This window comes from Mytilus trossulus, chromosome 3, assembly GCF_036588685.1.
Source record: "Mytilus trossulus isolate FHL-02 chromosome 3, PNRI_Mtr1.1.1.hap1, whole genome shotgun sequence".
NCBI classification, from domain to species: Eukaryota; Metazoa; Mollusca; class Bivalvia; order Mytilida; family Mytilidae; genus Mytilus; species Mytilus trossulus.
In genome coordinates, this window is record NC_086375.1 from 15,150,052 (window position 1) to 15,168,446 (window position 18,395).

Sequence of the window (18,395 nt, forward strand, 5' to 3'; positions counted from 1 at the left end):
TCCCAATTGTTTTTTTTAAACTGTTCTAAGTTGTATATAGTTGTTTTTGAAGTTGTTCGAGTAGTCTTCATCAGACCTCTCGATATGGTTATATGTGTGTGTATTTGTAGTGTGTCGATGTGAGAAAGTTCTTGCTCACATAGACACATTATTTTTTTTTATAATTTATTATTTTTCTTCATGAATCTACAAGAATCAACATATATTTATATTGTGGCACAATAATCAAGCAAATGAAATAAAAAAAAAGCAGCATTATAAGCATTATATGAACTAATAATTTGAAATCTATGGATTAAGTGTAGTAATAACATTTTCATCAATATAGTTATAGTAGTGCAAGAGATATATATGAGCATACATATGGTATGGTATAACAGTAAACAGATAATTTCAAATGCTCATATACATAAATGTTTAAATTTAATTAATGACATTAGCCCAGGGGTTCCAGTACAAGTTGTGTTCTTCCACACTTAAGTATTTTGAAGAAATATGTTTCTCTAAAATCAGGTTTTCTTTTATGTAGTTTTGAAGACCTTTTATATTGGGTTTTATATCTTGCATCTTACATCTGTAAATAAAGTACTTCGTCAGTAAGATAAAAGTTTACAATTTTCATAGAGGCCAAAAATGGCAATTTTCAAATTAAGTGGAATTTCGATGAAAACCTTATCGAAAATCCATGAATTTAGATTGTGCCAAATGTCGGCTACAATATGACAACCCCAAAGTAAATGTTCTATAGTTTCAGGCTCTTCCTTGCAAAATGTACACAAATTACAACTAACAAGCTTCATTTTAAAACGTAAAGCATTTGTCCCTAAAATAAAATGAATAATTATACGACCGCAAAATTTGAAAAAAAATTTCGTCGTATATTGCTATCACGTTGGCGTCGTCGTCGTCGTCCGAATACTTTTAGTTTTCGCACTCTATCTTTAGTAAAAGTAAATAGAAATCTATGAAATTTTAACATAAGGTTCATGACCACATAAGGAAGGTTGGGATTGATTTTGGGAGTTTTGGTCCCAACATTTTAGGAATTGGAGTCCAAAAAGGGCCCAAATAAGCATTATTCTTGGTTTTCGCACAATAACTTTAGTTTAAGTAAATAGAAATCAATGAAATGTAGACACAATGTTTATGACCACAAAAGGAAGGTTGGTATTGATTTTGGGAGTTTAGGTCCCAACAGTTTAGGAATTAGGGGCCAAAAAGGGACCCAAATAAGCATTTTGCTTGGTTTTCGCACCATAACTTTAGTATTAGTACATAGAAATCTATGAAATTTAAACACAAGGTTTATGACCATAAAAGGAAGGTTGGTATTGATTTTGGGAGTTTTGGTCCCAACAGTTTAGGAATAAGGGGCCCAAAGGGTCCAAAATTACACTTTGTTTGATTTCATCAAAAATTTAAAAATTGGGGTTCTTTGATATGCCGAATCTACCTGTGTATGTAGATTCTTAATTTTTGGTCCCGTTTTCAAATTGGTCTACATTAAGGTCCAAAGGGTCCAAAATTAAACTAAGTTTGATTTTGACAAAAATTGTATCGGTTGGGTTCTTTGATATGCTGAATCTAAAAATGTACTTAGATTTCTGATTATTGGCCCAGATTTCAAGTTGGTCTAAATCGGGGTCCAAAATAAAACTTTTGTTTAATTTAATCAAAAATTGAATAAATGGGGTTCTTTGATATGCCAAATCTAACTGTGCATGTAGATTCTTTATTTTTGGTCCTGTTTTCAAATTGGTCTACATAAAAGTACAAAGGGTCCAAAATTAAACTTAGTTTGATTTTAACAAAAAATGAATTCTTGGGGTTCATTGATATGCTGAATCCAAACATGTACTTAGTATTTCGATTATGGGTCCAGTTTTCAAGTTGGTCTAAATTAGGATCTAAAATTATTATATTAAGTATTGTGCAATAGCAAGAAATTTCTAATTGCACAGTACTCAGCAATAACAAGAAATCTTCAATTGCACAGTATTGTGCAATAACAAGTATTTTCAATTGCACCGTCTTGCGCAATAGCAAGAAATATCTAATTGCACAATATTTTGTAATAGCAAGAAATTTCAATTGGAGTTATCTTTCTTTGTCCAGAATAGTAGTTGAATCAACTTTAATCAATATTCACTTTTACTACCAACTGATAAATTAAAATAATCTTTACCATTCAGTGATAACAAGCACTTTTTTACATTTTGATATTTTATGATGTATTTAAATGAGTGATTATTGTTGCAAACTCCATTAGAAATTTGAATTGAGATCGGTTTTGGAATAAAGGATGGGGGATGTGAAGAAAAAAATTGGGGAGGGGGGGGCAATTTTTCTCATTTGAAATTTCATAAATAAAAAAAAAAAAAATTCAAACATTTTTTTGAGAGGATTAATTTTCAACAGCATAGTGAATTGCTCAAAGGCAAAACAAAAATTTTAAGTTCATTAGACCACATTCATGACAGTGTCAGAAACCTATGCTATATAATCACAATCCAAATTTAGAGCTGAATCCAGCTTGAATGTTGTGTCCATACTTGCCCCAACCGTTCAGGGTTCAACCTCTGCGGTCGTATAAAGCTGGGCCCTGCGGAGCATCTGGTTCTATATTGAAACCAACATAATCTAGTGTTTTTTTAAACCTTGGTAACACACAAGTGTATTTTTTTTCCAATTTTCTACAACTTTGTTAAGAATACCTTCCCATTTTTTTTCTGCTACAAAATCTGTAGGTAAGATTCCTTGATTTAAAATAGTATACATGTCCTTTGAGCCCTTTTCGGACTTGAAAAAAATATTAACGTTTGATCAATGATGTATTTTGTTGTTTTTGGTTCAGAATGTGCACACATACATTGTCTGTTATAAAACTGAGTCAACATTCATGTCGTTTGTTTCACTATTTTGACTCAGTTTTCAAAAATAGCTTTAATTAAAGTGGTGACTATTTAATTATAATGCATGTAAAATAGATGTTCCTTTCAAATAATTAGTATTCCTTGAATACTAATGTAGTAACTTGTCATTTTCCATTCTAACCTTGATATATATGTTGCACTACCTAGTTTTGTATATATGTATATAATATGATTAATAATTGATTTAATTGACATAATATCAACTCCAATATATATTTATACCCCCGCTTTAAAAAAGGGGGGGGGGTATACTGTTTTACCTCTGTCTGTCAGTCCGTCCGTCAGTCAGTCCGTCCCATGAAACTTTCGTCACATTTTTCTCAGGAACTACACTTCAACCCTTTCTGTAATTTGGTATCAACATTTATATATGTCAGCCATACCGTGTGATGCGTTTTCAGATTTATCATTCATCGACTTCCTGTTTACCGAACACTTGTATGGTTTTACACATGATAGCCAAGTTGAAAATTTTCGTCACATTTTTCTCAGGAACTACAATACAAGGGTTTCTGAAATTTGGTTTCAGGGTTTATCTAAGTCAGCTATACCGTGTGATGCGTTTTCAGATTGATCACTTGACAACTTCCTGTTTACCGAACACTTGTATGATTTTACACATGATAGCCAAGTTGAAAATTTTCGTCACATTTTTCTCAGGAACTACAATACAAGGATTTCTGAAATTTGGTTTCAGGATTTATATAAGTCAGCTATACCGTGTGATGCGTTTTCAGATTCATCACTCGACAACTTCCTGTTTACCGAACACTTGCATATTTTTACACTATTAATTATGGCAAGCCGTTCTCGTCAAAACTATGTTTAAACCCTTTTTCCGAAAAAAAAATACACACTGAGAATTAAAAACCTAAAATAACACACTGAGAAATCGAAATTACACACTGAGATTTAGAAAAATAAAAAACACACACTGAGAATTCAAAATTACACACTGAGATGAAATTAACTAAAAAACACACAATGAGAATTGTTAATTACACACTGAGATTTCAAAAATACGCACTGAGATTAATATGCAAATTACTAATGAATATTCATGAGATGAATAATTCAACAGATTTATATCTTGATCTCAAGAACTCTTGTCAGTCATAATAATGAAATGTGGTTCCTTATACCAACATTCGTAATAAATTTCAAGACTTACATGTAATTAACATCGCTCATATTCATAAGTTTGTTGCCTATAATTCAGATCATTACTACCAGTAATTAAACATGTGTCCCTTTTCAAAGTCTTCCAACTGTTTCCCTGATTTCGCTAGTTAATCTTTTATATTTTTGTTACGTTTATATGCTATAATAAAAACTTGAGTAAAAATTTCACTGCATTCTTTTGCAGATTGTTCCTATGTTTTCTTATAATTTTAATAAAGTTTTTCACCATTTGGTTGTATTTTGTAATAAGAGTAAGTGCCGGGTATTTTTCTTGTTCTTGTATTTCTAAAGGTTTTTTTTATTAATAATTTGGAACCAAATCGAAGGACTAACGAGTTTTGTCCCCTTGTTGTTTTAAGCTTGTAATAGATTCAGATTAAGTATGCTAATTAGATATGTGAGCATAAAAAGTGCGCACAAATCTCAGTGTGTAATTTTAAATTCTCAGTGTGTAATTTCAAATTCTCAGTGTGTGTTTTCAGTTTATTTATTCTCAGTGTGTCTTTTTGAAATCTCAGTGTGTAATTTTCAATTCTCAGTGTGTAATTTTCAATTCTCAGTGTGCGTTTTTCATTTTTGTAATCTCAGTGCGTCTTTATGAAATCTCAGTGTGTAATTTTTAATTCTCAGTGTGTAATTTTTAATTCTCTGTGTGTAATTCTCAATTCTCAGTGTGCGTTTTGAAGTTTTTAAATCTCAGTGTGCTTTGTTGTAATTCTCAGTGTGTAAATTTTTCGAAAAATGGTTTAATCATAGTTTTGACGAGAACGGCTTGCCATATAATTAATATTATCCACTTGCGGCGGGGGTATCATCAGTGAGCAGTAGCTCACAGTTTCACTTGTTTCATCCGTTAATCATGGACAGCACAACACTGTCCATTTTAGTTTGAAATCTTATTTCCTATGTATGTCTCTTTTTTTTGCAAATTGATTTTACTTGTAATTTTTAAGAAGAGACTTTTACCATGACGTTGTCAGTTTATTTTTTATTTATGAGCTTGACTGTCCCTCTCTTGCCCAATATATTGTGATCATGATGATAAGCTAAATGTTTTTTTTTTTATATTTTCCTCATTGGAGATGAGGTTCACTTCTTATTTAAGTGTTCTTGGCTAAATAATGAGATTTTTTTTTTTAAATTCCGCAAAAGCTTTTAATTGTATCTGATCATTCTTCTGATAATAAGTTTATTTGGATATTGAGGGATGAAGATAAAATAATAATTTTGGAATTAAGTTATATGTTGCAAACGTTGTTTTAAAATAAAGAGGAAATTATAACCAATTGGTCACATGCACAACTAATTTATTGTTTACATTTAGGCAATGCTATTTTGGCTCAGAGATGCTCAGAAAAAATGTATTGTATGATACTATATAAGTAGTATTTTTTCCGTGTCTCCATTATGTGTAATGTTCCATTTTTAGTTTTTGTTTTTGTTTATTTACGAATTTGCTCATTTGTTATGAATGCTTTTACTGTCCTATTTAGGGTGCCATATTGAAATTATACAAGTTTATATATGTTATTGTAAGTGTATGTAGCTTGTTTTTCCATGTCAATATTTATGACTCCTTTAAATAATAGGGTTTTTTTAATATGCCGAATCTAACCGTGTATTTAGATTCTTAATTTTAGGTCCCGTTTTCAAATTGGTCTACATTAAGGTCCGAAGGGTCCAAAATTAAACTTAGTTTGATTTTAACAAAAATTAAAAACTTGGGGTTCTTTGATATGCTGAATCTACACAGGTACTTAGTTTTTTTTTATTATGGACCCAGTTTTCAAGTTGGTCCAGATCGGGGTCCAAAATTAAACTTTGTTTGATTTCGTCAACAAAAAATCAATATATGGGGTTCTTCAATATGCTTAATCTAACCATGCATTTAGATTTTTAGTATATTTAGGACCGGTTATCAAATTGGTTCACATTGAGGTCTTAAGGGTCCAAAATTGAACTTTATTTGATTTCATAAAACATTGGATTCTTGGGGTTCTTTGATATGATAAATCTAACCATGTATTTAGATTTGGGATATTGGATTACCACAAAGGGATGGTAAGAATTGTCTTTGGGAGTTATGGCTCAAACCGTTAAGGAATAAGGTGCAAAAAAAGGGGGGGGGAAGTTACCAGGTTAATGGACAATTTCTTAAGTACAAAGCATAATTTAAAAGCAGTGTAAGGTTGGTAATTGAAACTCATTTTAATATCTCACCTAAACTGCTCTTAAATTATGTATATTGGAAATTTGCCAAAAACTTTAGGTCAATGAACTTCATTGGAAATTTGCCAATATAAAATGTTGCATTGGAGTTATCATTCTTTGTCCAGAAAAGTAGTTAAATTGATTTAAATCATGACTGTATGGCATTTTATATTTTATGATGTATTTAAATGAGTAGTTATTGTTGAAAACTCCATAAGAAATTTGAATTGAGATCATTTTTGGAAAAAGGGAAAGGGGGAGGTGAAAAAAAATGGTGGGGTTAAATTTTTCTTATTTCAGATTTCAGAAATAAAAAAGTAAATTTCTTCAAATATCAAAGGATTAATATTCAACAACATACTAAATTGCTCAAAAGCAAAAAAAAACAAAACATTGTAAGGTCATTAGACCACATTCATTCTGTGTCAGATACCTATGTTGTGTCAACTATTTAATCACAATCCAAATTCAGAGCTGTATCCAGTTTGAATGTTGTGTCCATACTAGCCCCAACCGTTCAGGGTTCGACCTCTGCGGTCGTATAAAGCTGCGCCCTGCGGAGCATCTGGTTAATTGAAGATAACAAATACATACAAACATCAGTGAAAGCAATCGAAACTCAAAAATTCATAGATCATCATATGAACAGACATGAAGCTCCATTTTAGGAACTGCAGTTTTTGTAACATTCCTGATCATAATTTTATCGGACTTGGTAATGGAAAATGACATATATACTAGTACACATTATAATGTAAAGAGAAATACTAAAACAAAAAAAACACTAGACAATTTCTTCAATCGACTTAAGCATTTTCCTTGCAAGATCATATAAACCAATATCTAAGTAAACTGATGCTACTACACAAATATAGGAGGCATTACAAAATATTTTGATAATTGATTTCCGAATCATTAAAATAATAGTATGATACATCTTCATCTTTCAATATACAAACCAAATAAAGCTACATGTAGTTCTATTTCAGTAGAAGTTTACGATTGTCAGTGCTATGTCTTTTAATGTTATCGTCTTCGTCTTACACATTTTTTTTTGCATGGCACTCCAGGAAGTCATAAATATTGACATGGAAGCCCTGGAGTTCCACGCAAAAACAATTTTTTAACTTGTGCGCACGAGTAACTTTCTTGTGCGCACGAGTTACACAACTTGTGCGCACGAGTTATTAACTTGTGCGCACAAGTTGCACGTTTTCTTATAGACATGCGCTGTTTTGCTAAAGAGACTACTTTATGGAACGCCGTAGCTGCCGAATACAAACATATTTTTATATACATGAATGCACATACTTTTCAATGTCTACACATGTTTTTTTCCATGTATACACATACTTTGCATATATATGAACATAGTTTACTTTATATGCACTTACTTTTTATATATATATGCACATACTTTTCTTACATATGCACATCGTTTACCTTATATGCACATACTTTTCTATATATCTATTTGAACATAGTTTACCTCATATGCATATACTTTTTTTTCTTTATATGCACAGACTTATTCTACATATGAATGTACAAATGTAGTTCTGCATGTGAATATTTTTCTCAGTATATATGAACATAGTTTTTCAACATGAGAATTACAATTCATATTATGCTTTTCTGTTGTTTTTGTCAAACTGAAATAAGCCTAAGGGTTCCAATATCATAAAAAGAATGTTAATTAAGAATTTCTTAATGATGTATGTTGTTCCATTAAGCAACTTTTGAAATCATTTTCATATGAATGCAATACTATTTTGGCATGTATGATGGTAAATACAAATACAAATATTTTATTGGCACAAACACAATTACAATAATTGGCAATGGCCCATACAACTGGTATACAAATAGTAACAATGCATAGAATATCAATAGGCATATTTCGAACAATATCATAGAACGATATCAATATCATCAACAATAAATGGTTAAAAAATATATCAATTACATAGTTGGTCAAACATTATAAGTATTGAAAATAATGACAATATTGATATGTAATATTTAGAACAATGATTATTAACAATTTTATAGAGTTTGTTTTGCTTTACGCAGGTTCAAACTGTCTGAGATGAAAGAGGAAGTTAATTTTAGGATTGTGTATGAATTATTATTTAATAAAAAGATTATATTATTTTCATGTTTTTGAAATTTTGTAGGATCAACGATTATATTTGAAAGTTTATGGTAAAATATGTCCCTTTTAGTTGAATATTTTTCACAATGTAAGAGAAAATGTTTTTCATTTTCAATTTGACCAGAATTACATACAGAGCAGTATCTCTCATTTCTGGGAATATTTAGATGTCTCCCTCTTTCAATCATCAGTGTATGAGCGCTTATACGGATCTTACATATTGCAGCTCTGTCACTTCTGTTTTTTAATATATCAACATAGGGTGGTCTTCTGCCCATTATGTAGACACTTTTGAAAAAGTCTAACTTTTTGGATTCAAATATATTTGCATTTTGAACTTGCAAACATTGGTCATTAATTCTTTGTTTAATAGAATTTAAATTACCTTTAACATAATTAGAGTTATTGATGATATAAGACATTCCAAGTTCAAGACTCTTGACCTTTATGACCCAAGGGTTTAAATCTACAGATTTAGTGAATATATCATATGCCAAAGAATTTTCCGAAGAAACAGGTAGTTGAATATTGAATATAATATTTTATTTTTCAAGGGAATTCTATTAAGTTCGGCTCGACATCCATCATTAGATGCCTTACAGTGAACCCTAATATGTCTTTGATAAATTTAACATGAAGTTTTTCAAATGGATCATAGTCTTTAAAATGTGAATCCACCCCCCAAATTTCACTACAATATGTAAAAATGGGAGTAACTAAACAATCAAACAATTTTTTCAAGAAGTCTACATGGGTTGTTGAGACCTATAGTTTACTTTATTTTATAGTATGCCTTCCTGGCTTTTTCCATTAGAGAATTCACAGCAAGGCAAAAATTGCCATTATACTTTAAAACAATACCCAATTAAGTAACAATAATTTGTTACCGTTTCAAGATATGAATTATCATAAGAAAAAATGGTTTAACAATGTCTTGCCATTAGAATTAAATATCATAATTTTTGATTTATCAGTATTAACTTGTAGTTTCCATGTTGAACAATATTCATGTAAAATGTCAAGAGATTTTTGTAGTCCCTCTTTGCTTTCAGATAGTAAAACAATATCATCTGCATATAAAAGAATGTTCAAAGAGGTATCCCCAATGGCAACTGGATCCGTATGTTTGTTATCAAGATTACCTACTAGATCATTTATAAAATAGTTAAAAAGAAGGGGACTCAATACGTCACCTTGTTTAACACCCCTTTCTGATAGGAATGGAGGACTCAACCCATTAGAGAATTTTATTCTTCTTACTGTATCAGTATACATTGAATAAATAGCATTAAACATTTTTTGGGGGATATTATGTTTTATGAGTTTAGAAAATAAACCTAGTCGCCATACAGTATCAAATGCCTTTTTTAAGTCTATGAAGGCAGCAAAAACTTTTTTCTTTTTTTGTCTATATTGATCAGTTATGGTCTTAAGAGTGAATATGTGGTCAGCTGTACGACTTTTCTCTTTAAAACCTATTTGATTTTTACCTATTAAATTTTTGATATCCATAAATTTTACTAAACGTTTATATAAAACTTTATTAAAAAGTTTACCCAGGTTGGATGGTGTTGTTGTCTTCATCTATAGTCACTTGTTTTAATGCCATAACTTTGTATTTTGTACCTTTGAAAATTTGGTCGTATATTGGTATCACGACTGCGTCGTTGTCTGTGGCTTCCGAATACTTTTAGTTTTCGCACTCTAACTTTAGTTTAAGTCAATAGAAATCTATGCTATTTGAACACAAGGTTTATGACCACAAAAGGAAGGTTGGGATTGATTTTGGAAGTTTTGGTACTAACAGTTTATGAATTAGGGGCCAAAAAGGGCCCAAATAAGCATTTTCTTGGTTTTCGTACTATAACTTTAGTTTAAAGCAATAGAAAACTATGAACTTTTGACACAAGGTTTATGACTACAAAAGAAAGGTTGGGATTGATTTTGGGAGTTTTGGTTCCAACAGTTTAGGAATTAGGGGCCAAAAAAAGGGCCCAAATGAGCATTATTCTTGGTTTTCGCACGATAACGTTAGTATAAGTAAATAGAAATCTATAAAATTAAAACACAAGGTTTATGACCATAAAAGGAAGGTCGGGATTGGTTTCGGGAGTTTTGGTCCCAATGAATAGGGACCAAAAGGGGCCAAAGTTAAACTTTGTTTGATTTCTTCAAAAATTGAATAATAGGGGTTCTTTAATATGCCGAGTCTAACAGTGACTTTAGATTCTTCATTTTAGGTCCCGTTTTCAAATTGGTCTACATTAAGGTCCGAAGGGTCCAAAATTAAACTAAGTTTGATTTTAACAAAAATTGAATTCTTGGGGTTATTTGATATGCTGAATCTACACATGTACTTAGTTTTTTTTATTATGGACCCAGTTTTCAAGTTGGTCCAGATCGGGTTCAAAATTAAACTTTGTTTGATTTCAACAAAAAATCAATATATTGGGTTCTTCAATATGCTGAATCTAACCATGCATTTAGATTTTTAATATATGTAGGACCGGTTATCAAATTGGTTCAAATTGAGGTCTGAAGGGTCCAAAATTGAACTTTATTTGATTTCATCAAAAATTGGATTCTTGGGGTTCTTTGATATGATAAATCTAACCATGTATTTAGATTTTGCATATTGGATTACCACAAAGGGATGGTAAGAATTGTCTTTGGGAGTTATGGCTCAAACCGTTAAGGAATAAGGTGCAAAAAAGGGGGGAAGTTACCAGGTTAATGGACAATTTCTTAAGTACAAAACATAATTTAAAAGCAGTGTAAGGTTGGTAATTGAAACTCATTTTAATATCTCATCTAAACTGCTCTTAAATTATGTATATTGGAAATTTGCCAAAAACTTTAGGTCAATGAACCTCATTGGAAATTTGCCAATATAAAATGATGCATTGGAGTTATCATTCTTTGTCCAGAAAAGTAGTTAAATTGATTTAAATCATGACTGTATGGCATTTTATATTTTATGATGTATTTAAATGAGTAGTTATTGTTGAAAACTCCATAAGAAATTTGAATTGAGATCATTTTTGGAAAAAGGGAAAGGGGGAGGTGTAAACAATTGGTGGGGTTAAATTTTTCTTATTTCAGATTTCAGAAATGAAAAAAAAAAATCTTCAAATATCAAAGGATTAATATTCAACAGCATACTAAATTGTTCAAAAGCAAAAAAAAAAACCAAATACCCAAATTATTTTAAGCTCATTAGACCACATTCATTCTGTGTCAGAAACCTATGCTGTGTCAACTATTAAATCACAATCCAAATTCAGAGCTGTATCCAGTTTGAATGTTGTGTCCATACTAGCCCCAACCGTTCAGGGTTCGACCTCTGTGGTCGTATAAAGTTGCACCCTGTGGAGCATCTGGTTAATTGAAGATAACAAGTACATACAAACATTAGTGAAAGCAATCGAAACTCAAGAAATCGAAACTCAAAAATTCATAGATCATCCTATGAACAGACATGTAGCTCCATTTTAGGAACTGCAGTTTTTGTAACATTCCTGATCATGATTTTACTTGGTGATGGAAAATGACATATATACTTGTACACATTATAATTAAAAGAGAAATACTAAAACAAAACAAAAACACTAGACAATTTCTTCAATCGACTTAAGCATTTTCCTTGCAAGATCATATAAACCAATATCTAAGTAAACTGATGCTACTACACAAATATAGGAGGCATTACAAAATATTTCGATAATTGATTCCCGAGTCATTAAAATAATAATAGTCTGATACATCTTCATCTTTCAATAAACAAACCAAATAAAGCTACATGTAGTTCTTTTTCAGTAGAAGTTTACGATTGGCAGTGATATGTCTTTTAATGGTATCGTCTTCGTCTTACAATAAACTCTTCATAGATACCGAGACAAAAAAATTGTATTTCGCCAGACGCGCATTTCGTCTACAAAAGACTCATCGGTGACGCTCGAATGAATAAAGTTAAAAGGCGAAATAAAGTACTAAGTTGAAGAGAACTGAGGACTAAATTTAATCCCATATATAGGTTAAGGTGGAACGGTTGGGTTCCTCCATCTTGTATTTTGAAGTAGCAGATGACAACTGGTCTGGATATTTAATCAAATGTGCAACTTTTGACAGTAGTATATAATTCATATGCAAGAAAATTATATGGGGACGAAGTCCCCAATAACAGTATAAATTTCAATAAAAAAAAAATCGGGAAAATTTTCCCGAATTTTTCATTGTACTAATGAACTCAAAATCGTTCAATTTTTTTTATGTCATGTTTTGAAATCCCGGACCTGCGCAGAAATCTACAATGTACTTCCTTTTTCCGGTCTCGTTTGAATGAATCTGAGTAAAATATATATTTATCAGTCTAGTATAAATAGGAAGGAACGCAATACCAATTTCTTTTTAATAAATAATTCCTTGATATGAAAAAACGATACCTGATGATAGCGTTTCTTTGTTTACATTGCATATGACGTCATAACTTAAATAACGTCACAACTAAAATCCCTAACAACAGAACCAACATCGGAAACGTTACGGTTATTTCCGTTTCTTTTTTTTAACAAATATTTAAGTTACAAAAATAATAATTCATACAGACTTCGTCCCCATTTACAGGTAATGCCTGCCTCATATTATTTTTTATGATATGTACGGCTATATTTTCTGAAAAACATAATAGTTTTGTTTGATTTATTTTTCTACATCTTTGCCAAATAGAAGGAGACAACTCAGATAGTAGGGGAGATAACTCAGATAAGGTAATTTTACAATAGAAAATGTTGTGGATTTACCAATTTTAATATAAAGCCAGAAAACAAGTCAGGTGACCATTTTTTTCTTTTCCTTATTAGAAGGCATGTTATAAGAGCTAGCTTCTCACATTATATATATATATATATTTATATCTTAAAATGCTGTGGTGTAGTTTTCTTTTTATCACACACAATTGAAATTTCCGTGCATACTCTATACAAAATCTGACAATTTTGCAAAACCTGAGACCTGAAAATAAGAGCATGATAAAAACTTCATTTGACAAATTATTACAAAAGTCTATAGATTTTATTTCATACGACCTGTTTAGTGTCTTTAAATATCAGCTGTTTTTGTACGAGGCTAAGAAACAGGTGTAGTGCGAGCTTTAGCCGAGTACAAATACAGCTGATATGTAAAGTCGCTACACAGTGATTTTCTATATCCTACACATAATTATGTATATTATTTGTGCTTTAAAAGAAACAAAAACTCACATTTTTTGGTATTTATTTTCGATTTGGAAACACTTGAGGCTGTATCTGCAGGATAAGGAACGATATATAGCTGGATTATCAAGATGTTCGACTAAACATCTTAAAAAAGTTTCTAAAGTGTTGACCCCTATTCATTCTACATTAAAAGAATGCTTTCAAAAATTCCGTAATTATGTTATGTTAATCAGATGTGTTTTTTTTTAAAATTCAAAACATTACTACACAGAGATTTTTTTCACACAACTTTTTGGTTCCTCAATTGTAGGTGCATTAGGGATATTGACCGATGATTGTCGTCTGTGTGCTCAACAAAGAACTTAGCGTTCAGGAATATATATAAATAAAAAAAGAAGATGTGGTAAGATTACCAATGAGACAACTATCCACAAAAGACCAAAATGACACAAACATTAACAATTATAGGTCACCGTACGGCCTTCAACAATGATCAAAGCCTATACCGCATATAGTCAGCTATAAAAGGCCCCGATAAGAATGTAAAACTATTTTAACAAGTTTGAATTTGCATTGCATGCTATCGCATCAAATATACAATGCAATGTAATGGTGATTACTATGGATTCATTTATTTTGGGGGTTACCGATTTTCGTGAATTAAGGAAAACTTGCATGTTCGTGAATATTTAGTTTCGTTGTTTTACCGAAGTCTGTTAACAAGCCTAAAGAAAAATTTTATTCGTTGAATATTCAATTTCGTTTGTTCAACTGTACCAACGGAGTCCACGAAAATTGGTATTTATCGAATAATAATGAATCCAATATGTTTTTTTGTATACATTTGTTCAGCTTAGGTGATACCAGAATATAATTATATATTAACGACGTGTTTCGATATTCTATACAACCAACGTTGATGTATTTATTTTTTACGTTTCTGTTATGGTTTCCCTTTGATGATGTGTTATGTCTTATCGTTTAAGGTGTGTCTAGTTTGTAAAACATAGTTTCAACCCTCCAATATCCGGAACCAAGTAAGGAATACGGGAGTTGTTAAAAATAGTTCGTTTATATGAAGTTTGTTTTTGTTGCATTTGAGTGTTTACGTTGTATTCCTCTTTTAATTGATGCGTATCACTCGATTTTAGTTCAAACCTGGATTTGTTTTCTCCTGTTATATTCCTGACTTTGTACAGGTCATGGTTTTGTAGTTAGTCAAACATCTTGCTTTATGGCAATGATAAATATACCTCCAAATGACATATTAAATGACATGAATACAGTACAAATAAATGCAAGACCACATAGAACAGAAAATGTTTCGGAATGGTATGAGGCGATGAATACAAAGGCTGTTTCATACTACATATTTAATCAGCTACATGATGACAAGAGAGTGCGCATTCTACTTCAGCAATCTATTAATGCATTTTGGTTGTGCAGGTATATCTAAATTAATTCTGACTGAATTCTGATATTGAAATATTAATAGTTTTGTTACATCCCTTCTTCTTTAAATAAAATAATTACATAAATATAAAAAAGAATATGTGGTATGATTTTCAATGAGACAACTATTCACAAAAGACCAAAAGGACACTGACATTAACAACTATAGGTCAGCGTACGGCCTTCAACAATGAGCAAAGCCCATACCGCATAGTCAGCTATAAAAGGTCCCGATACAACAATGTAAAACAATTCAAACGAGAAAACTATAACGGCCTTATTTAAGTTAGTTTACCAAATAAAGTCATATTCAACACCTAGCAAATTTAATGTCTAAATGTGAAGTTAAAGTGATCTAAAGTAAAAGATATTGTCATAATGATCGCTTTGCATACAATATAAAATATATCCTAGCGGTTGTTTGAAAACACTACTTATACTACGAGTTTAAAATTATTGTTCATTATTTACACGAGATCACTTCGGGGATTAGTATGCCATGTACGCACTTGTAATCTACTCGCACACAAAATCCTTAAATCGTGATGGTGGTTAAATAACTCTTTCTGATCGTGTTATTATCGGTGTTTCTTTGCTATTTTCACTATTGTCTTGATTGTTTATTTATACATGTTCAAAGTCGGAATAGTCTCTTTCAATTTCTGTAGGTTCATTAGTATAGTCTAAGTGTGGGTTTAAGTTGTCGACGATTTCTACGTATGGTTTGCGCTCCAACATCAACTTCGCATGATCTGATGTTGATGTTTGATAGTCCCTTTCTTCTACTCTTTGTTGAAGTTTGACGGTTGAATTCTTACGGTATCTCCATTATTTAACATTGTTAAATCTTTTGTTCCTTGATTGTTATAGTATTGTTGCTTTTGTTTTTGTTTTGTTAATTTTAATTGTACTTTATTCGGACCAACCACTTTCGGTTTTAGAAGACTTTCTCTCGTTGGTAAAAGTGTTCTAGTTTTTCTGTTCATGAGTTTTTCAGCTGGACTATTGCCAAAACCCTCTGTTGGTGTATTTCTAAAATCGAGCAATGATAAATATGGATCCTTTTTTGTCAAATTTTGATTTCTTCATTACTAGTAACCTTTTTACTGTTTGTACTGCTTGTTCCACTTTTACATTACTTTGAGATTACAATGAATGGAGATGACTTGTCATGTTTAAATACCCAAAGTCTGCTAAATTTTCTAAACTCTCCAAAGTTTTATGATCAGATATTACATTTACTATTCTACCATATGTATACGAGTGAAAGTCCGAAAATAAAGTTATAATAGTTCCTTCTCTATCTGAGCATACCTTGTTTCGGTATCAGTGAGAGCTCTACTCGCATATGCAACTGGTCTGTCTCCCTACATAACTGCAGTACCAAGTCCAGTTTGTGAAGCAACGCTTAGAACTGTTAGCTTTGGTTTAGGATCATCATATTTTAAAACTGGCTCAGCAGTCACTAGCCTTTTGATTTCTTCAAGTGCTTTATCATGATTTTCAATCCAACAAAATGCGGAGTCTTTCAAAGTTAGCTTTCGAAGTGGCTCGCAAATGTCGGTAAGAACTTGCTTAGATATATGTGACAAATCCAATAATTCTTCTCACTCCGGAAACATCTGTCGGTTTTGGCATATCCATTACGACTCGAATCTTTTCTGGATCCGGCTTCAAACCTTCGCTTGTTATAAGTTGTCCTATGAATCGAACTTCCTTCAATTTTAACTTCAACTTTTCTTTGTTATTTATGTTTCTTTCCCGACAACGTTCAATTAAAGCCCGAAATTTCCTCGTGGTCATCAATGCCTTCTTCTTCTGTATCGCCTTCGCCATCGATAAGAATATTATCTACCATGCTTCGTACACCTGGCAAACCTTCAACTGTTTGGTCTTGCCTTCGTTTATATTCTTCTGGTGCAGAAGATAAACCGAACGGCATTCGCAACCATCTGTAGCGTCCGAACGGTGTGTTGAATGTTGTCAACAACGAGCTTTCTTCATTCAATTCTACGTGCCAAAATCCTTTTTTAGCATCAACGAAACTAAATACCTTTGCTATACTCTGTTCTGGTAGTAAATCATCGATAGTTGGTAGCGAATAATGACTTCTTTTCAACTGCTGGTTCAAATGCTTCGGATCAATGCATATCCGAAGTTTGTCTGGTTTTTTTACGACAGTTACCAAACTTGGAACCCACGGATTTGGCGTTGAAACTGGTTTTATAATTTCTAACTTTGTCAGTCTTTCCAATTCGGAATGAAGCTTCTCTTTTATAGCGACAGGTACTTTTCTTGGCGGATGTTCTAAAGGATTTGCAGTATTGTCCAATTCTAGTGATGCTTGCAATTTACCAGTCCCTTCAAATATGTCTGCATATTCCTTTATAACTATGTCTGTTGAAAAGGGTTTAGAAAGCGCACCCTGTCTCACTGCTTTAATATTTTCATAATTTACAGTTACCAAATTCATAGTTTGCACTGCTTTGCTACCTAACAACGGAGTCAAAGTGCCATCTTTTACCACTACAAATTCTGCCTTAAACTGATCATTGTTCTTTAGATTTACAAATTTTAGAATGCATGTTCCTATCGGTTTTATTGTGGTATTGTTGTACATTGTCAGTATTTGACTTGATTTCTGTAATTGGTTAATATCAAGCTCTTTCAATGTTCTTGCAGTGATTATATTGCATGCTGCTCCACTGTCTAATTGAAATCTTGTTAATTTGCTTTTCTCATTTTTGCCTTTTATTTTCATAGATGCATATATGTGACTACTGTGCTTTTCTTTAAAAGAGTTTACATTGATGAGTGTATAGTCCTGGTATCTATGATAAGTTTATTTACTGTGTTTATTTCAAAATAATCATTACTTTCGTTAGACTCTTCAGATATTGCTCGTACTCTGTGTCCTGGGTGACGTCTTTGTCTTGATTTTTGTTCTGATTTGCAAATGCTTTCGAAATGATTGGCTTTACCACATTTCATACACTCCTTCCCAAAAGCGGGACATTTTGCCTTATTAAATTCATGTTTTCTTGCGCAATATATTTACAAGCAGAAGAGTTTTGTGCATAAGATGGTTTAGTTTTATGTGTATATTGCTTTTGCTGTTGGTAATTGGTATTTCTTTGTTTATGTTTGACACCATGTACTTCTAAGTCTGAAAAAGTTAGGTTTTCTAATGTTTTTATTAGCTCACCTGGCCCGAAGGGCCAAGTGAGATTTTCTCATCACTTGGCGTCC

General features: G+C 31.7%; 1 protein-coding gene across 1 annotated transcript; it reads right to left on the minus strand.

Annotated features, from left to right (window-relative positions):
- Positions 1-16,917: 16,917 nt before the first annotated feature.
- LOC134710439 (uncharacterized protein K02A2.6-like) lies at positions 16,918-17,907 on the minus strand. Its single transcript, XM_063570797.1, has one exon. It carries the CDS (start codon positions 17,905-17,907, stop codon positions 16,918-16,920), a length of 990 nt encoding a protein of 329 aa, XP_063426867.1.
- Positions 17,908-18,395: the final 488 nt, after the last annotated feature.